This window comes from Triticum urartu, chromosome 6, assembly GCF_003073215.2.
Source record: "Triticum urartu cultivar G1812 chromosome 6, Tu2.1, whole genome shotgun sequence".
NCBI lineage: Eukaryota > Viridiplantae > Streptophyta > Magnoliopsida > Poales > Poaceae > Triticum > Triticum urartu.
The window spans coordinates 568,567,228-568,589,540 of record NC_053027.1 but is presented as its reverse complement, the minus strand read 5'-3'; the positions used below and the strand labels follow the sequence as shown (position 1 = coordinate 568,589,540).

Here is a 22,313-nt window from a genome sequence, read left to right as displayed (position 1 = left end):
CACAGCTTCATTCAAAGCCACAAAGCGACCACTAGAGGCCTCTAGAGAGGGCAAGAAATCAAATTTGCTAAATATTTTTGGACCATATAGTCAATAAGACAAGGTTTCAATAACAAGTACAAGGTGTGATCTTATCTTATGGTATATGATATTGTACACGGTACACATATGGAAATCACTGTAGCTGCATATGAAAAGCACTCTAAATGCATACTATTTTTTCCAAAAGAAAGTTCCGTAGGTATCATCATAAGGTAACAAGACATAACCGCCTTGCTATTCTATGATCTACCCAGGACTTCTCTTTGGAAAATGACAAGGCGCTCCTTTATTTATGCATCCTTAGAGCGAGCACACAACAATCCACAACATATGTAAGCATCTTTACTTTGGGAGCACAACCTTACGGGTAGACCTCAATGACAGCTCGAGCTCCCAGCTTCTTGACAATCTTATAGCCACTGAACCCCGCCTTGGTGAAGATCTCGCTCCAGTCCTTCTCTTCCCGCTGTCGGCCTCTCGTCATCACGAGCATGAGCATATCCATGAGGTGCTGGGTTTCCAGCATTGGCCCTGTAGAAACCGATCCAAGCACAATGTCTATGACGATGACTTTCCCTCCCGCGTCTCGGGGAGGAACGGCCTTCTTGCATTGTGCAAGGATCTTGATGCAATCCTCGTCGCTCCAGAAGTGCAGAACAAGCTGCATTACCATGCATGGATAAACTTGTAGTTTAAGGTTAATCAAGCCTAACTAGGATGAAAAAATATATAAAGGGATTCTTAAATTAAGCTGTTATTATTTCCGAATTGAAAACTAATTAATCATTGCTTTATCATTTCACTTGGCATAAAAATTACGGAATGTGCAACATTCATATATACCTTGAGCAACACAGCTTGAGCAGGTGGGACGACGTGGAACAGGTCACCGGAAACATACTTAACCGCTCCTTCTTCTTGAGCGGGAAGAAGAACTTTGTCCATGACCTTTGGAAGGTCCAGCACAGTGCACTTGATGTGCGGGTAGGCCTCGACGATGGACCTGGCCGTAGTCCCATCACCACCGCCGCAGTCAGTGAGAGTCTCAAGCCCCTCGAAGAGCTCACCGCACTGCCGGAGCACGGGGCCGATCCCCATGTGGTCGTGGGCAGCCACCGCGTCGTGGATCAGCTGATCCATCTCCGGGTCGAGGAGCGCCATGCTCTCCTCGAAGATGGCCGCGCCATGCACGTCCTCGAACGGCGAGGGCACGGGTCCATCGAAGTCCTTCCTGAACCAGTCGGCCAGCCCCATGGCGGCCTCGACGTAGTAGCGCGAGGCAGCGGCGCGCACGATGGCCGTCTGGCTGGCGTCGCCGTCGATGCGGACGCCGTCCACGAGGAGGTACGAGAGCGGGTTGAGGCGGTACGTTCCGGCGTCGGTGGAGGTGAAGACGCCCGCGGTGGCGAGCTGGCGCAGCAGGCGGGCGAGGAACGGCAGCTTGGACGCGGGAAGGGACAGGGCGGCGACGAGCTCGGACGGGGACGCGGCGCCGCCGAGGCGGTGGATGGCGGTGGGGACGCCGAGGTCGACGGCGCAGCGGAGCGACATCGGGGTGAGGTAGCAGAGGCTGTGGCGCCACAGGTCGGACTGCGCCTGGAGCAGCTCGTCGTCGGTGGGGACGAACACCTTCTCGGCCTGACCTGCCATTGCCGACTACCTCTGAATGATATACGTGTTGTGTACTTCGATCTGCTTTGGGAGATAAGGAGTGGAGGACTGATATTATATAGCAATGCGTTAGCTGTCATTTCTCGTGGAACGCGAGGGTGACGACCATGGCACTATCGCTGTCGACGGGGTAGCGTTAGATCGTAGAACACGAAAGAGAAATGAATGACCATGGTGGTTATGGCCCATGGGCCATGGCGCGCATCATGCATGATCCAAGGGGAAGGGCCTTTGGCCGGTGGTTTAGCTAGGGTTTCGAAAATCAGAAAGGGCGGAGTGACTAGCACGTAGGCCCCTGGAAGATGACAGCACAAGCACTGGCATTATATTGGTTGAGCCGACACGCTCGTGGTGCAGGTGCTGAGTTTTTTAAATCATGTAGGTACGGATCTGGAGAGATTATCTTCATTTTTTTTTCATTTTTTTGGTTGCCACCAACTGCAGAATGCCTGATGAGGATATGCTCAGCTTCAGAAATCAGAATAATTGCTTTGTGCGATCCTCTAGTTCTAGGCGAGAATTATCTTTGGGAGAAGCTCCCCTTCAACTGATGATTCGGACGTGCGTGGCCGTCTTGATCCGCGCCGGCTGGTCCGATTTTGATCGTACGGCGTGCCCTACAATGCAAACCGACCACCCGGTTTGCAACATGGGCTTGATGCAAACATACATAGTCAATATGGCGTTTGTTGTTTTGAAAGAAATTAGGCTGCAGTGCCACGTAATGGTTTGAGGGGAATGCAACAAAGGCTGGTGCTGCAAAGGCCTAAGCGCAACACACTCAATGTTGCAACCAGTTGCGCTGATGTGGGCGGAGACCTGTCACATAACAATTCGGCGGGAATGTAATAAGGCTCGTCTTGCAAACGCCCGAGTGCAACACACTCGATGTTGCAAATGTTGCGCCGAGGCGGGCAGAGATTAGACTGCCTCACGCGCCATCCACCGGCTGCCGAGGCGGCCGATCTGATCCAATCTTCACCCAGCCGACGCGTAGCTTCAGCCATTATGTGTTCACTCAACAAATGTTGAATTATAGATGGGCCTTGAGCATATACATGAAAGAATTCCTAAAAACCCCTCAAAAGCTCATGTGGGGATTCATAGCATGGTGGGAAGTTTAGTGTTACAATGGTTTGGAGCTTCAGAAGAGGAGTGGTACACGCGCCCTCCTCCGCCGCTCGTCCCGCCCCGGTCCTCGCGCCATGTTTCGTGCCAAGCCAGCCTACAGCATGTGTTCTTAGTATGTGATGATGATCACATGTTTACATACCAGTAAGGAATTACTACTGTGCTATTGCTATCATCATGATTTTTTTATGGATTAAATTAATCAGAAAATTTCTAATTTAACCAACAATAATTTTGAGAATTTTGTTGGTATCTCTAGGAGAGTCCTCCGTGCCCAAGAAATTGGAACTTCAAACTCCTTTCAGATTACACACGATAAAATAAAACCGTCTGCCCTGCCCCTTACGCAAAATTTTAGGGAAGTTTTAAGGTGTCTTGCCTTGGACCAACCAAATGGGCTAAACAAATTGAAGAGTTTGTAGACATGTATCTTTCACCTTCATAAAAAACAAAACCCCATAATTGATTCCCGGTGCATCCCCGGACCACTCCACCGGTTCGCGCACACACTTATGTGTATTGTTGAGTGTATTTTTCACTCATTTTCACCCGTGTTTAAACCGCATATTCTCATTTTTTTTATTATCACTCCAATTTGCCTACTAATGACTAATAAATACAAATGATTGCAATTCTCCTTGTTTATGTTGTTCCTTGTAGAAATAAATGTATTTAGGTGGAAAATCAAGACATATATGGAATAAAACCAAAATTGGTCGTATAGTGTGTGGCCGGTTATGTTCGCACGCAGAAGAGGTACTAGAAGATCATTCAGCGCACGGTGCGACCAAAATTGGTCGTATAACAAGGTGTTACTGCCTTCGTGATGTCATCCCTAGCATCTTTTGTCAAGGGATTTGAGTCTAATTGGCAATAGAAGCACGTCGAAAAGATTCCGCCCATCTGCACTATATTGAGGAGAAGGAACACACCGGCAAAGCAGATTCCGAAACAGAAGAGAGTACCCCACCATTACCATGATCTACACAACTATCATAACCATCCCATCTCCATAGCCTCCATCTTCATTAGTGTTATTATTTGTAATCAAGACTCTGTAGTGATCAACACCATTCTAAGACTGTGAATCATTCATCTTCAAGTGATAATTTACACAATGTCGATTTCTTGTGATTTAGTCGCTATGTGTGAGTAATTCCCATGGGCTAAGGGGCGAGGCGTAGCCTCACATCCCTATGTATGCGCACTGCGGGATCGTCGTTTTACTTAAAGATAGCTTCATTCTATATTATTGTGCAAACTTTTGCTTCTTATCTCTGCCTCAATCCCAGGGCTCGTCGGTACCCGAGACTCCGAAGATCTGGACAGAGAGGTAAAGTGCGGAGGTGAGAGGAAAGCTACGATGAAAGTGGTGACAGTAAGGCTAGTATGGTAGGCGGAATCAAGTCTCTGGGGAGATTATGACACGCTCAATGTGTTGGTCTAGATATATCGTTAATAAACAAGGTAACTCCATGAATCGGATAGGGCTGAGGTTGGACAATAGATCCTCAATGTAGGAGGCAGTCGGTCGTGTTGTTATTAGTATGCATCTCCCACATAATATGTTCGCATGATATATGCAATGGTGTTTACCGCTGCCATTGTTGATTATCTAATTATATCTAAAGTGCGTATACATAGCTGTAGGTGAAACTGGAACACTCTGAAATAACAAAGTACTTGAAGATACTTATTCACCAAGCTTAATTCACTTCCTAGATTCGATAAATCCAATCCTATGGTCTCTAGGGAGGGAGGCTATATCTACATCCGAAATTGAGTCAAAGGTAATCAACCTTTTTTCTGCCACCGTTGTTGGGGAAGTATTTTCCTACCCTAGTGAGGTTACTAGAGTCTTGTTATTTACTTTCTTTTTAGTTTTTATTTACTCTCGTTGTTATTTTGATATCTGAAGTTAAGAAAACACAAAATAATTGTATCAAGGCTAACAAAAGGCTTGTGAAGTTTGCTACTCCCAATGGTGATTATATGCGTGCACTTATTGCAGAACCTGATGTCACAAATGAACAATATGGGCTAAAACCAAACCTACTAACTATGGTTCAGCAAAACCAATTTGAAGGCTCTGTTGCGGAGTACGCAGGTATGCATCTGCATATTTTTACAGAACTTTATGACATGGTTCGCATCAAAGATGTTGATCCCGATGCACATAAAAATTATGCTTATTTCCTTTCATTAACAATTTAGCCTAAATGATCTCTAATTAGTATTATCTAAAGGAGCAATTAGTTTATGCAATATGTCCATGACTAACTATTTTCCGCCTGCAAAAACCATACAACCACATGCTAATATTACAGCTTTACGCAGGAAGACCGCAAGCAATTGACGCTTGAGTGCAAATGCATGAGGAAGCCATTAGAAACTTTCCTAACCATGGCATCAAAGGAATGACTAATCCTTAATGTATATTTTATAATGGCTTAAACACTTTATCAAAGAACATGTTTGACACTGTGGCATGTGAAATTATCATGGGAAAACAGGCTACTTAAGCACATGAACTCCTAGATGATATGTAATAAAAATCATGCTCAATGGCATGTTAAATGATCCACATCTAGGAAGGTAAATGACATCAGTGAACAAAGTAATGAAGAGCTTAAGGTAAAATTTGGTGAGCTCATAGGGTGTGATAAAAGGAAAAGAGGAAGTCCTCATAAATGATTTTATTGAAGCTAATGCTAGTGATGTCAATTGTATTGCTTGCAATACTTACAATTATGGGTGGAAGAATAAAAAAATTTGGTTGTAACTATAAGAAACAACCATATCCTAACATTGCATGAACACTGAATCTCTACTATTAAAGGAGGACCGAACGTTGTGATGGTTCGACCTCTCCACCCACGCACAAAAACCATCGACTCTCTGTCTCGTGAGGGCCACGATCTCCTTGCGTCGCTCCACCATTCACCACACGAAGAAAAAAAGAGCAGAGCTAGAATAGCCACCACGAGCCATCTTTGTCTTTATAAACGAACCAACGCACGCACGATCCTCTCCTGTTGACCGCCCCGGTCGCCGTGACCCCCTTCCTCCGCCCTCTCTCCCCCACCCCCAGCCCCACCCATGACGCATCCGGAGGAGATGGTGAAGAAAGAGAGGGGGGAAGAGTAGGTACATGGCGGCGGCGTGAATCCGACCTTCTCAAGAGCGGGCATCCACGAGCGCCTCAACACCCTCCAATCCGTTTAGGTCGCCAACATCGAGCACCGCATGGCGCCCTAGGGCGTGAGCAAGCATGATCCCGATCTCCGCGCGGCACCGGTCGTCTTTGGGCATCACCGACATCGCGCCAATGACGCTGCCGCCGAGGAAGACACCACCTACGAAGACAGGCCGTAGGTGTTACCTGACCTAGCTTGTCATATGAATTCATCTCTTTTCTTTTTATTCCCAGTTTGTATGTATCCGTGAAAGTTTTAGGTTGATTTATGACCTTGATGGCGGTGCCTGTTTCAGATCCTTGACATCCTAAAAGCAGCATCTACCTGGATGGGATGTGCATCTCTCTAATTTATGAGGTATGTTAGAGTTGTGTCGAATACTGTATACAAGATATGTTACAGTTGGACTAGAAGTTGTATTGTGTTTACATAGTATATGGAGTCGTGTCCTAATAGGACACTTGTATCCTAGGCCTCTCATATTTAGCGGGGGCAGACACGCGATGTAACCTATGCCAACATAATAGCACCGAAACGCAGGGGAAGCCGGCGGCATGTGCCGGCGTCCAGGGCGACCAGGTGCGGTATTGTAGCCGTGTCATGGCGGTATTGTAGCGGTGTCATGGGGAGGAGCGCCCATAGTCAGGACCCGGGGATGTAGCCATATCGGTGAACCTCGTTAACAAATCTCAGTGTCGTGCTCGTGTGATTGCTTGGTCCTCGGATGATTGACGGTTTGCCTGAATTTATTCTAACAAGTGATATCATGAGCAAGGTTAAGTGAAGGCTGTGGATTGTTGATCTAGAGATGAAGATACCGTGAAAGAATCAGTCGTCGCCGAGATCAAAAGAAACGGCGCAACGTTACAATCGTGGTCAATGTCGTCGATGGAAACGTCGAGTCGGCGAGGTCTGGATGTAGCGTGCGGCAACGCAGCTAGCAGATGGGCCAAGGTGCGGTCCAGCGGGGGCACGCGGTCAGGCGGCGTCGTACGTGATTCGACGTGGCTTGTGGATTCAATGGTTATCTTGGTGCAATCGAAAACAGTAAAAAGTGAGATTTGTTTTGGAAACAAAATCGGGACCGAGTACCTGGCGGCGGCCTCTCGTGTCCGACGCGTAGACTTGCACAGCGCTGCAGCGGCGAGGCAAGTCCTCGGACGAGAGCAAATCGATTCAAGCGGAGAAAACTCCATCGTGGTATGCATCCATCGGGGAGACGAGGGGCTATTGGCAGCAACAACGGTGCATTGGGTTGTGCCCGGCGATAAGTAGAACATTAAAGGCAATTCCAGGGCTGGAGTTAGCGAGAGCATCCAGTAGTACAGGACTTTCTTGTGAGTAGCAGGATTCAATCAATTGATCTGGTTTTGCTGCTTGCACACGAGAAGTGTATTGGAGACTTGGGGCTTTGCTAAGTGCACGTGAATTGCGGGACATTCTCTTGAAGCTTGGTTACTTTTTCACAGGGTTAGTCATATGAAGAATCATGGCGTCAATGGATACCAGGTTTGAGGTGGAGAAGTTTGATAGAACTGAAAGCTTTGGATTATGATAGACAAGGGTGAAAAAATTGTTGGCACGACGGGGATGATTGAAAGCGTTGTGGGAAGCCAGGCCAGTTAAGATGGGAATATTATGTGATGGATGAGAATCCGCGGAAGGTGATTTGGGAGGTTGGGTCGGACTAGACAGTCTGATGGATCGACGCGAGTCGGTTGATACAGAAGACAGTGGTGGGATCAGCGAGGACGACATAGGAGCGTGATGCTGATGGTGACCGACTTCTGGGCGTGGAAACACGTGGCGCAGGCCCCGAGGGCTTGTGTGGCTTAGACAAGACTATGGCGCGGGGTTGATTTAAGATGGTGCACATGTGAGCTTGAAGTCGACGGGGCGCGAGGGTGGACTGGTCATCTACCATGGAGTCATGTTGAAGGCAGAGTTGGATTGAGGGGCTACGGCGTAAGTGCACAGAGAGTCGAAGCCTATTCAGCTGGGAAAAAAGCGAGTGACACGTAATTCAGACTGGAGCCCAGTGGTTTGATGGAAGCGTGAAACTCGTCATCGGTCGGTGATGATCGGTGGTACTCTGCAGTGGGGGTTGAGTGGTGTGGGTTCGTGACCCTTGAGACTCGACCAGGACAGCGGAGGCTCGACGCGGTAATAGCGGCTAGGCGTGCGGCTAGCACGGGGACATGGAGACGGGCCAGGACTCTGGTGGTCATACATGTGGTGAGACAACTGCGAATTTGACTCAGGGTGACTACAAGCAATGGTGAAATTCCTTCAAGTTTCAGACAAGCGATCAAGGAAGGAGCGGTGATGTTGAGTTCAGGTAACTCTTATGTGTGACACCCAATATGTGAGTTGTTCACTTTCACGCAGGTCAGTGATCAGTGTGTGATGGCGTTGGACTGATACTCTGAAAGTTGGGAGCGCAAACTAGAGTAACAAGGAACTTAATTTTGCTCGAGTGTTGATTGTGGTCAAGAAAAAAAGGGACTACAAGTTGCAGGTGAAGTCATATGGAGTATTAGGAGTAGCAGCGGTACTCATGGGATAAGCTCAAGTCCAATGTACATGAAAGTTTGACGCATTGACGAATTTAAGGTGGTGGAGAATATTCGCCAAGGTGGAGTTTGTTAGAGTTGTGTCGAATATTGTGTACAAGGTAGGTTACAGTTGGATTAGAAGTTGTATTGTGTTTACATAGGATATGGAGTCGTGTCCTAATAGAACATTTGTATCCTAGGCCTCTCATATATAGCGGGGGTAGACACACGATGTAACCTATGCCAACATAATAACACCAGAACGCAGGGGACGGCGGCATGTGCTGGCGTCCAGGGCGACCGGGTGCGGTATTGTAGCGGTGTTATAGGGAGGAGAGCCCATAATCAGGCCCCGAGAATGTAGTCATATCGGTGAACCCCGTTAACAAATCTCGGTGTCATGCTCATGTGATTGCTTGGTCCTTGAATGATCGATGGTTTGCCTGAATTTATTCTAACAAGGTATGCAAGATTGGCATCTCGACGGTTCATGATTCCATGGAGCAGTATATAATTGTTCGTTTCATAGATTTATTCACCCCACCCTTACAGATCATAACCTACTCCGTATGGATGCCATATACCGGACAACTGCTGTCGGGAAGCAGCTGCATACCGCCATGCTATCCTTGCTTTACATGCATGCTGGTTATGCAAATCCCCATCTGCTTCCTCTGTTACGAGTCATTGTTTTGGCGCCCTGAAGTATATAATAAGCTTCCCCTCTAATTACTACAAGAAGTCAGTTCGATCGGTTCATAGTGGGGTTGTGGTATGTCAAGATCTTTCTAGGAACAACAAAGATGTATCGGGGGCTACCGGTGAATGACATAACTACAAGGAGTAGGGATGGCGCCAATGGTTTCATCTACAATCTGTATAAGTTGTCAGGGCATTATAAGTAATCTAATATTTCTGACTCTATTTTTTTTCATGATAATTTCAACTTCTTTGTAAAATTTGGATCGATAGATACCTAGCTGAACTAGCTTATATTAGGCTACACGTGCATTACACATGTTTGATATTAATGAAACCAGAGTTCAGTTGATTTGATAATCCTTGGCTGGCGATCCCTGACAAATGATTTTTTTTTGAGAAAATGAACTTAATACTACTTGCATGACAACTAAACATTGGTTTGTACACTTCATGTACAACTCAAGTGACTAAACTCTTCTTTGCTTTCATTTACAGCGAATCAGAGATTAAGTGATTCTTTCCGGGGCAGTCACTACAACAATTCATCTAAAACAAGCTAACATTACCTGATCTAACTTCCGAGCTTGCTTGTCCAGAATTAGATTATATAAGTGTGCTAGGGACATAATATTCTTTCTGAAAAGGACATACTCATCATGAAAGCAACAAATTTATAAGCATAGGTGTCTGGTAAATATTATTCTCTATGTACGCCTTCTTTCTTTATAGAGGCAGTTGAGATGTTGTAGTCAGACTAATGCATTGCATGTTTTGTGGGTTTTATCCAGAGGCAAAGGCACTTCACTGAAACTACCATACTTGTAAATAATGTTTGTTTCTCTCTTTTGAATACTTACCCTTCCTTCTCGGCTATTGTTTTTTGTTGTTCTGCAACCAACTTTGGAGTGAAATGGCATAATACAGAGTATGTGCTCTATTGATTCATGTAACTTTTGTTCTTTATCTGTCGCCTAATTTCCAGTCTTTTATTCTTCTAATATCTCCCATTTACACACCTCCTGGGACTGGGACCAACATGATTTGCAGTTTGCGGTCAGTTCACAGATTCCATTTTTGTTACCCTGTTAGTGGAGATACATCTCCTAGATCATTTATGTGTTGTCAGCACATTGCTTTTTGACAAATTATAAGAGAACGTGAAGATAAAATTGTTAGCTTAAGTTCTAGAACCAAAGAAACAAATGGACTTTACATACGTCACAATTTCTAATGTCACGTCAAAAGATTCTTACAGAGAGGGTGGGCTGCTGCGTCAAGTTCTTCTGTTTCCTGTAGCATATAATTAAGGAAGTGAGAAAACTCTTGGCTTTCATAGTACTGTTGTAAGAGCTGATTACCATATCCATCTAACTAGATTAATCTCTATGGCCTTTTGAAATTAGAAACAATTTGGAGAAAAATATATGGTTTCTCTCTGTTAGATTTTTCTATATACTCAAAACTAAGCATGGTTCCGCTAGACATGAATTTTGCAATGTAATATTTTTAGTTCCTCCTCTCCAACCTTTATGTGTTCATATTTAAGCCTAACTAAATCATTTTGCCTCATAATTGTGTAGATATTAACTACACACTCTGTTCCTGAAAAGACAGGGTGAAATTGGTTTTGCTAAGACCAAGAAGGGTTTGGGAGAAGCAGTATTGGACTTTTTTTACCCTTCATTAGTCGCACGGTTGAGTAGTTACTACACTCCAAATATTGTGGTATATTATTTTATATTCTATCCTCATGGCGTCACAGGTTAAACTACTATTGATGGATAAGTACACAATGCACTTATTTCGCTACGGTGATTGATGGTGTTGTTCTTCATTTTGCACTTATTTCGCACTTTTTTCAGCTTGGTGTGATGTTCTCTATTACAAAACTCCCATTTCCCCCAAGAGAGATGGATCTTTGCCAAAAGGTCATTATTTGTACTTTTGATAGTGCAAATGGCATGGCAAGATTGTTTATATGGTCTAGAGTAGTTATTATTGGATAAGATCTTACCTATGTATAAGATGCACCGTGTCGCATAAGGTTGTTCATGTGATATTTCTGTGATTCTATGCTTTGATCTTTTCTTCAAAGGAAAGGACAAAGCTTTAAGTACAAGTCCCTATTTATATTGTGGTTACTTAGAGTCTATGTGTTTGCATGTACATCAGGATTTGTAAGAAAACCTAATCAGGAGCATTGCTGGATGGGCTTATTTTTGTTGGACAGGCTAGATGCAAAAAACTGATTGTCAAGGGCGACTGCATGGAGGTGATTGAGATCATGTAGGATGGAGGAAACTCTATTGGCCCAGCGGCGGGTTAATGAAGAGGCCATTTTTTCTTTGTAGCGGTTTTATTCAAGTAATCTCCAAGTTTAGTCATAGAGAAATCAATAAAGCAGCTCACACTTTAGTGTCCTCTGTGGAGGAACATCATTATGTTGTCTGCTATAAGGATTCACTTTATTGTTGGTATGTTAGCTGATGGTGTAAGTGTTTTTATCAATAAGTAAAGTTGTCATGATGGATTTCCCTACAAAATGGGTGGTGATAGAAGATACCAATGTAGCTTTTGATCCTTCCAAAAATTGCTGGCGCTCAATGTGCATCAAGAGTAAAGCAACGGCAGACCCTATGGCTGGAGCACAATGTCATGTTGTACTATTAGTTCCACTATGTCTGTTCGTTCTTCCGTGGCAACGCACGGGCAACCAACTAGTAATTATTATGGAGGGATAATAACGCTAATCGCCAAACCCTAGAGAAAACCATCAAAGCTTTTATTACTACCTAACTTGAGCAAAATAATACCTTTACCCAAACTCTTGAAAGCTCATGATTATTGTCTTTGTCAAATGACCCATAAAGCCGGACTAACAACTGATGTGCATGATCCTCAAGAACGAACGCGCAATATGGAGGCACAAGTTATTAAAATAGCTGATAGCGAAACCCTCATCTTAGCCAAATTTCCAGGTAAACTGGAACCAAATCCGATATAAACAGTAAAGATGATGAGGAATGGTGAAGACATGTCTGAAGTACTTGGCAGCAATTACATTATAAAAGATTTCGCTAAAATGACAAATTTTGAAGAATCCAATTCTGGAACGATGAGAATATGAACCCTATACAAAAAATGCATTCATCTTGTTGCCACAAAGTTACACGAATTAAATTGGGAATATAAAAGATTGATTGATAAGTTGCCGGCTAAACAAGAAAACATATTTCAACCTACTATTGAGCTAGAGCTGGGAATTAACAAGTCCAAAGTTTGATGTGATCTAGGGGCTAGTGCTTCCACCATTGTAAGTCTTTATATGACAATCTTTTTTTTGGTTATTAGCAAGCTTAAATTGAACATTGTTGATTCCACTGATACGCAAGCAGTGGGTGTCAAAAAAATGTGTGCAAATTAATGGACTCCTATTCTTATTGATCTAGTCATAGTGGATATACATGAAGATCCAATTGACCATATATAATTGGTTGAAGTAAATCACAACAGAAAGAAAAGGGGATAGGGTAGGATTAATAAGGATGTGAGCCCTCAGCCTTTTTTGAGTGAATCTACTGAAAGATGAGGATCAGTGGCGAAGGAACAACGACGACCGCCAGAGCAGCTTGTTATGTTGCAGGAACCCAACGACCATGGTGATGGCTACATATTGTGCCCTCCTCTCGCTCCCATGTGTTTGAATGGATGAGGAAGGGGAAAGGGAGCGAGCATATAAGAAAAAATTGGGTTCCTACCTTTTATATCCCGGGGATCAGCTTGGAGCCACACGGACAAGTTCTCGGGAGCAGGGAGGATCATTAATGTGCCCCCCCCACCGATTTGGAACGAACGGACAGTGAAAAGTGCAATTCATCAATGACCACCCTGTAAAACTGGTCGGTTGTTGTTAACTTATCATCAGTGACCCACCTAATGTTTGTAGCCGGTCAGTGTGGCTCATGTGCCATCAGCGATCAGTCTAGAACACTAGGGGAACGGGATCAGCAATGAAAAGTCATCAGTGACCCCTCAAGTTGGTCGTCCAGTGGTGATTGTCATCATTGACGCCTTTAGAGTGGCCGGTTAGTGATGACCCTCATCAGTGACCGTCCCAAGCTAGTCGGTCACTGATAAGGGGTCATGGTGTTCGGGCCTGTAGTAGTGAATTATAGATACGTTGGAGACGTGTCACGACCCACATGTAATGAAGTCCACTCATCATCCACCTCTTTAGGTTGCACTAATGTAACTAAAGAATCAATGTCCCACCACTTCCTAGACATCCAAAATGCACATTACTAAAAATATCACACGGTACGAACAGGGAAAATCGTCTGGATGGCCCGGAGAGGCGGATACTCCAGCATTCTTTATAGCCTGAGGAGGCAGTTACTCCAGCATCCTCTATAGGAGTAATGACAGGTGATTTGAACCCTATTTTGAAGATTGTTGAGAATTGTTTTATATTCATAGAAGGAGGAAGTGGTATTTACATTATTGTTTTATGAAAGGGAGTGATATCTAACCCATTGCTATAAATATGCCACATTACACGACAAAAGAGAGAGAGAGAGAGGGAGAGTTAAATGTTCTTGTTGTAGCCCGAAGGTGGCCAGAGTGGACCATGGACCCGCGCCGACTATTTCTCGCATTAAGCGAGCTCGTAAAAAACTCTCGCTGAAGTGTGTAGAGTAGCTGGGCCGGCCCATTATCGCGCATGGTTAAATTGTAAAGGGAATGGAAGAATGGGAGAGGTGGGGATCGATCTCTGGTCTCCTAGGAGAGGGCTCACTACGCTAGCTGCTACGCCGGTGTCTTCCACACGATAAGTTGTTGGGGCGATGTGTACTTGAGGCAAATGATGTCGGTTTTTTCCATCGTTTTCACGTTTTCTTTCTACTTTTTTCTTATTGTTCTTTGACATGGTTTTCTCCGTTTTTTCTTCATTTTTTATTTGATTTTTTTTCTTTTCCATTTTTTGTTTAATTTTCATTTTTTACTTCACCATTTTTTCTTTTGTTTTTTTTCGTTTTCTCCGTTTCGTGTTGAATAATAGGGTGCACCCTACTTATAGAAAAAAAGAGCCGGGTTTTCTCCGAGTGTTTTTTCGCATTTTCTTTTATTTTTTCTTCTCCAGGATTTTTTCATTTGTTTCTTCAGTTTTTTTTCATTATCTTTTTCCTTTGTTTTACTTTATTTATTTTTTGGTTTTCATTTTTCCGTTTTTCTTTGTTTCTTTTTTTATCATTCTGCATTCTTATATACATATCAACATTTTTCAAATACTTTTCAACATTTCTCAAATACCTGTTCAACATTTTTATATACATGATTAACATTTTTTCAGATACCGGTTCAACAATTTTCAAATACTTGTTCAACATTTTTATACACGTGATCAACAATTTTTCAAATACTTGTTCAGAATTTTTCAAATATTTGTTCAATATTTTCGAATACTTATTCAACATTTTATATACATGATCAACATTTTTTTCAAATACTTGTTCAATATCTTTCAAATAGTTGTTCAACATTTTTTAAATACTTACTCAATATTTTTTCAAATGTTTTTTGAATAGTGGTTTCTGTAATATACATATTTATAATATTTTAAAGTGTACAAAATACATAAGTAAAATAAAAAAACGTAAAAAAATGAAAAAAGTGGATGTGGCCTCCCGCACTCGTGTGCCGGCCCAGTTCGGTCGCCCCTTCAGCGAGTCTGAAGCCGAACTCGCTGAAGGCGAGAAATAGGCATGCCCCATGGACCACCGTGGGTTTTTGCCATTAGGCCATGTAGGCCGATGGATTGCTTCAGCCCAAAAAACAAACACAAGGCCGAAGCCCAGAATGTTTCTTCGTATGGTTAATTGATGTTCCCAATTATAGTGTAGTTTCCTTGATTCGTCATACGTTGCTGAACCCATAAGAGTCGACCCATATCCCTTTTTCTCTCTCTATAAAGGGTGTTATTTATTAACTCACAATAAAGCATCAAGAGAATACAAACACAATAAACACACTCCCGATCACTGCACGACTAGAATACACACAACCAACCCCAACACGCCCACACAAAGGATAATGCTAGCAAGGACCAAAACACATGCCAAGGTGGAGGGAAATACAAAAGGAGCGGAAAAAGAGCAACATGGATCCTTGCTGAACAGTTGATGGCCCAAAGAAGACGATGCAAGCCCGCACGATCCAGACATGGACCTAGCCATGCTACTAAAAACCATGCGCACACCAGGCAAGAAGCTAATCACCAAATGTCGCATGTGGAGCCAAGAATATTTGTTGATACACAAGTGATGTTGATCGTGGAACGACAGAAGACACTACCGCAAAAATCTCACATTGGAGACGCTCTGGCGATCATTACCTTCGAAGCAAGTGTATTCGGTGGTAAATCCAGACATGGCAAATAACCCACAAACAATACACCATGGTTCGCCACTACATGTCGCCACCTTGAATCTGGCATGTGAAGCAAATACCATGGTCACGATCTACCTCCATCAACTTCGTCGAGCAATCATGACTTGGTCATTCGCATTGCCGTCAAACGTCACCAACACTGCCACCGCAAATCACCTCCTAAAGACAGATTACAACAGAGAACCATTGGTACCCACCGCCATGCATCATCTCCATTCCTCAGTCACCCAAATCAAGGCACAAGAGAGACAATGAAGTGGTGGCAGCACAATACTCCCACCAGTCCACGGGTCCCTCAAGCCAAGATCATCTTCAAAATGATGCCCCGGGAGGGTCCTGACAAAGGTGACATCGTCGTCCAATATGAGGAAATCTGCACCTCATGTTTCCCCCTAGAGCAACAGGGTTTGGGACGGGAGAAGTGCATCTTAGACGATCTATCAACATGACACCCGTTGGCACCGTCGCCATCATCTTTCGACGGGAGACTCACAACCCAATCCACCGATCGACTACGCAGGGTCGACTACCATCGGCCATCGCCACCGACAACGGATCAGGGTGTCACACAGCCACAAGCGCTCACGACACCTGGCTGCCAAACGACGCCCAAGCCACCAAAAGGTGCTTGAGCCGCCACCATTAGCTCCAAGCTAGATCTGAGTCGGACGCTTGTGCCAACTGCCATGTTTGGCTGCCACCACACCGCCTTCGCATAGCGACCATAAGGAAGGCACCAAAGTCAAGCCTGGGTAGGGGACGACCGTCGCCCCCGAGTATCATGTGGGCCGCTCTCTCTGTCAAAAGACCCACCTATTCAGATGGGGCATCTATAACAGGACAAAGCCATTTTGACACTTTTAACGAGTCAAGTGATTTTCTTTTCGCGTATTGTAGTGGTAGTAGACAAAAAATCAGCCACAATAGGAAAAGTTTAATAGTAAAATAAAACATTTATTCCTTTTAAACTGTTTTTAATATTTTTAAAATTCTAAAAAAAATAAAACCTTTTGGTGAACATATTCTTAAAAACTAAAATCATTTTTCAAAAAAGAGAACATTTTTTTGTGAACCATGAATTTTCTGAACATTTTTGGAATAATGCAAACATGTTTTAAAAATGATAATAATTTAAAATTTTCGAAAACACTTTTATAAACTGTGATTTTTAGAAAATAAAACGTAAAAATAAAAAAATAAAAGAAAAGAACAAATTTTGAGGCAAGAAAGAAATACAAAATGGAAAATCAATAATAAAAACCGGAAAAAACATGTCCCAAGACTGAAAACTGTGTAATAGGAATCTAAACGGGCCGGACCAGTAGGTGGCTGCGGCAGCGGACAGTTGTGTGATTGTCTGTCACTTTACCGCATTGAGCGGCAAATAAGATTTCTTCTGTCTACTAGACGAAGCCACAGGCCTCGATCAGCTGCTTCATGCATTGGCTGACAAGAACAATAATGTGTGTTTGATAGGGTGCATGAAGGGCGTGAGGGCAAAAGTTCCCTACCCAATTCACTTTTGGGTGTTTGGTAGCTTGCATGGAGCATTCTCAACATGCACGCGCTCTGCCTGAATACCATCATAGCATGCACGAAGAGAGAACACCCTAACCGTCATTCGCTGGTCAGCATGCACGAGCGAAGCAAGTGACTACATGTTCACAAAAAGGTCCATAACTTCAATTTTTTGTTATATTTTCAAAAAATGTTCAAAATTCCAAATTATGATTAATTTGCAAAAAAAACAGATTTTTAATTTTTTTTAATTTTCAAAAATTGTTCAGAATTTTAAAAAAAGTCATATTTGTAATATTTTCAAAATTCCAATTTTTGTAAATTTTCAAAAAATCTTCATAAATTTTGTTCATGTTTAAATAAATTGATCATGTTTTTAAAAAATATTCAAAATTCAAAATTGTTCGGCATGTCTAAATATATGTAGGCTGTCAAACAAACTCTCAGCTCAGCATGTCTCAGCACATACAACGCTACCAAACAACAGCAAATGCATGCACTAAACATGTCTATACTCAGTATGTATCAGAGGAGAATGCTACTAAACAAACTCTTACTATCTCGGATAGCATATATGCAGCGGAAGCCGGCCACAAGACAGGTTTCTTACAGTGGACATCGATGCTACCGTGACTGGCAGGTGCACTCGTGCAGCTCAGTGGGGCCGAATTTCGTGTTTTGACCCTTTTTGGTAACAATTGCAGGATCTGACCCCTGTTTGAATTTTTTTCGCGATTTGACCCTTTTTCCTACCGCCAGGGCCTCTGGCGGTAGGGTTAGATAGCCTACCGCCACGGCCCATGGCGGTAGGAAACTTATCCACGTCAGCGCGCGGAGACGGCGCCGTCCCCCTCCGTCGCACCCTACCGCCAGGGGCCCTGGCGGTAGGATGTCTAACCCTGCCATTGGGGGCCCTGGCGGTAGGGTCCGGGCAGTTATTTGCGCAGAAAACCCCGCGCCCCTGCCCATCTCCCCACCCCTCCCCCCCCCCCCGTCGGCAGTTGCTCATATTCTCCCCCAAGTCGCCCCTCTCTCCCTCTCTCATCTCCTCCACTCCTCCCCTTGGATCTTCACCGATTCTTCACCGTTTTGGCGGATCGAGATGGCCCCGAGGAGAGAACCGTAAGCTCCTCCGATCCCTCCAATTAGTTTTTGCAAACTTGCTTCCGATTCGACGCATTATTTTCTTGAAATCCCTCATGTTTTTGAACTTAGATTGGATTTTTTTTCACCTAAGATTGATTGTAGTTGTAGTTCTTAGTTCTTTAGTAAGTAGTGGTATTGGATATGAACTCTAATCAATAGTTCATATGTTAGTGTGAAGATGAACCCTAGTTCATAATTTTTTTTGTTAAAAAAATTATGATGTAATGTTGATATGGGGATGAACCCTAGTTTGATGATGCATGTTGATACGATGATATGGTTTAGTGTGAATATGAACCCTAGTTTGATGATGCATGTTGATATGATGATATGAAGATGTTGTTTGGAAAAAAATATTTGAAAATATGATGATATGATGTATGTTGGAGGATTTTTTTGATATGATGCATGTTGATATGATTTGATCCATCATGTGTAGTAGATGTTGTTGGAGGAATATGCTTAAAATTTTATTTTGATATGATTTGAATTCATTTTTATTTATGTATGCTTATGCTTATGGTGCTTTTGTTTATGAAACTCTATTAAGGTGGCCACCTCTTGCGGACAACATCGGCCAACGGTACTCCATGCTGGACTGGGCATTCGACAAGGGTCATCGTGCCCGTTTCATAGAGAACAGAGAGGTAAGTGATATGAAAGAAATTTTGATCAAAGTTCTTGGATTAATGAAAATGATTTCCTAACTTTTTGGCGTTCACTTTTTGACAGACGCTCCAGCCACTGCGCATGAGGGGTCACGGGGTTCATGGGCATATGGACTACGACGAGCGCTACGCGCCGTTCTTCAAGAAAGCCCATCTGTTGGGTTTCATGCTGCAGTTCAAGCGTCAGCCGCCGACGCTTGTCCACGCGGCTCTCACAGCTCTGATTGACCGTTGGAGACCGGAGACCCATTCTTTCCATCTGCCATGCGGGGAGATGACGGTGACCCTAGAGGACTGGGGGATGATTACTGCAATGCCGATCGAGGGTCATGCACTCACCGGTCGAGTGGAGAGGGCCAACTGGCAGGAGAGGGTCACCACCCTCATCGGCGACTGCCCCGGTGCCAAGAGTAACCGTACATCCGGTGTGCCGTTGATCTGGCTCTCGGAGCACCGGAAGACATGCCCCCAAGGCGCAGATGAGGCGACTGTGGAGTTGTACGCGAGGGCCTATCTGTGGTATATTCTCTCGGAGGTCGTGTTTCCAGACAGCTTCGAGAACTCTGCCAACTGGGCGTTTCTGTTCTTCCTAGCGGACTGGGATGCAGGGTACAGTTGGGGGACGACATCTCTCGCCTACCTATACCGTTCGGTAAGAGAGTGTCTAATTGCGTACCTACCTAGGAAAGTGTGTCCATGACATTTTCTTATATCTGATCCTCATTTGATGTTTTGCAGCTTGACGATGCAACGCAGAGGACGGGAGACAAGTCCAATATGGGTGGCTTTGTCTAGGCCTTCTCCATTTGGATGTGGGAGCGGCTGCCGGTGGGGCGTCCAGAGAAGTTGCGAAGACGCCCATGGGAAGACTATGGCGAAGAAGGCGACGAGACTCGAAACCCCACCGTAGCTTACGAGTGGGACGTTGTCAAACTCTACACGGGCCTAAACAAGACTTTGTACAAGACATACACCAACGAGTTGGACGCTTTGACGCATACGCAGGTATATGAACTCGCCCAACACCTTTCTCTTTGATTCCACTATTGACCGAGAGTGCGAACTTACCAAGGTATATGTAATAGGTAATCTGGTGCCCGTATCGACAAGAACGACAGTGGGACTTTGATCTGAACGTGATGTGCGATGCGGACCGTGGTCTCTGGCGGTGCATCGTGCCCATGATCTGTGTGTACGCTGTCGAGTGGCATTTGCCACAACGCGTGGCCACGCAGTTTGGGATTTATCAGCATACCCCACCGGGCCGGCCCACCGATACCGGTGGCCACGCGCTCCACCTGTGAGCTCTTTGTTCTCCGTGAGATTATCATGTTTGTTGTTGCTTATGATGATCTCATTGCGCTTATGATGATTCTTGTTGCTTATGCCTTGCAGGATGAGCCGGCAGAAGAATCAGTCGATCACAGACTGGGGAGAGGAGCATAAGACTCATTGAAGGAAATATGCCCTAGAGGCAATAATAAAGTTATTATTTATTTCCTTATAATCATGATAAATGTTTATTATTCATGCTAGAATTGTATTAACCGGAAACATAATACATGTGTGAATACATAGACAAACAAAGTGTCACTAGTATGCCTCTACTTGACTAGCTCGTTAATCAAAGATGGTTATGTTTCCTAACCATGAACAATGAGTTGTTATTTGATTAACGAGGTCACATCATTAGTTGAATGATCTGATTGACATGACCCCATTCCATTAGCTTAGCACCCGATCGTTTAGTATGTTGCTATTGCTTTCTTCATGACTTATACATGTTCCTATGACTATGAGATTATGCAACTCCCGTTTGCCGGAGGAACACCTTGGTGCTACCAAACGTCACAACGTAACTGGGTGATTATAAAGGAGCATTACAGGTGTCTCCAAAGGTAGATGTTGGGTTGGCGTATTTCGAGATTAGGATTTGTCACTCCGATTGTCGGAGAGGTATCTCTGGGCCCTCTCGGTAATACACATCACATAAGCCTTGCAAGCATTAACTAATGAGTTAGTTGTGAGATGATGTATTACGGAACGAGTAAAGAGACTTGCCGGTAACGAGATTGAACTAGGTATTGGATACCGACGATCGAATCTCGGGCAAGTAACATACCGATGACAAAGGGAACAACGTATGTTGTTATGCGGTCTGACCGATAAAAATCTTCGTAGAATATGTAGGAGCCAATATGGGCATCCAGGTCCCGCTATTGGTTATTGACCGGAGACGTGTCTCGGTCATGTCTACATTGTTCTCGAACCCGTAGGGTCCGCACGCTTAAGGTTACGATGACAGTTATATTATGAGTTTATGCATTTTGATGTACCGAAGGTTGTTCGGAGTCCCGGATGTGATCACAGGGACATGACGAGGAGTCTCGAAATGGTCGAGACGTAAAGATTGATATATTGGAAGCCTATGTTTGGATATCGGATGTGTTCCGGGTGAAATCGGGATTTTACCGGAATACCGGGAGGGTTACCGGAACCCCCCGGGAGCTATATGGGCCATAGTGGGCCTTGGTGGAAAAGAGAAGGGGCTGCCCTAGATGGGCTGTGCGCCTCCCCCTTCCCCTAGTCCTATTAGGACTAGGAGAGGTGGCCGGCCCCCTCCTCCTCTTTTCCCCCTCCGCGAATCCTATTCCGACTAGGATTGGGGGGGGAATCCTACTCCCAGAGGGAGTAGGACTCTCCTGCGCCCTCCTCCTTGGCCGGCCAGCCTCCCCCTCTACTCCTTTATATACGGAGGCAGGGGGCACCTCTAGACACACAAGTTGATCCACGTGATCTATTCCTTAGCCGTGTGCGGTGCCCCTGCCACCATATACCTCGATAATACTGTAGCGGAGTTTAGGCGAAGCCCTGCTGCTGTAGTACATCAAGATCGTCACCACGCCGTCGTGCTGACGGAACTCTTCCCCGACACTTTGCTGGATCGGAGTCCGGGGATCGTCATCGAGCTGAACGTGTGCTCGAACTCGGAGGTGCCGTAGTTTCGGTGCTTGATCGGTTGGATCGTGAAGACGTACGACTACTTCCTCTACGTCGTGTCATCGCTTCTGCAGTCGGTCTGTGTTGGGTACGTAGACAACACTCTCCCCCTCGTTGCTATGCATCACATGATCTTGCGTGTGCGTAGGAAATTTTTTGAAATTACTACGAAACCCAACAGTGGCATCCGAGCCAGGTTATTTATGTTGATGTTATATGCACGAGTAGAACACAAG

General features: G+C 44.4%; 1 protein-coding gene across 1 annotated transcript; it reads right to left on the bottom strand.

Moving 5' to 3' along the window:
• Nucleotides 1–110: 110 nt before the first annotated feature.
• Nucleotides 111–1,753, bottom strand: LOC125515545 (flavonoid O-methyltransferase-like protein Os11g0303600). The gene is made up of 2 exons (XM_048681042.1): nt 886–1,753; nt 111–703 (listed from the first exon to the last, which is right to left on the bottom strand). The coding sequence occupies exons 1-2, from the start codon at nt 1,690–1,692 to the stop codon at nt 404–406; spliced, it is 1,107 nt and encodes a 368-aa protein (XP_048536999.1). The 5' UTR covers nt 1,693–1,753; the 3' UTR covers nt 111–403.
• Nucleotides 1,754–22,313: the final 20,560 nt, after the last annotated feature.

Coding starts and splice junctions, on each gene's coding strand:
- LOC125515545 (XM_048681042.1), bottom strand. CDS start 1,692: ATGGCAGGTCAGGCCGAGAAGGTGTTCGTCCCCACCGACGACGAGCTG. Junction 704..885: donor CTCAAGCTGTGTTGCTCAAG/GTATATATGAAT, acceptor ATGGTAATGCAG/CTTGTTCTGCACTTCTGGAG.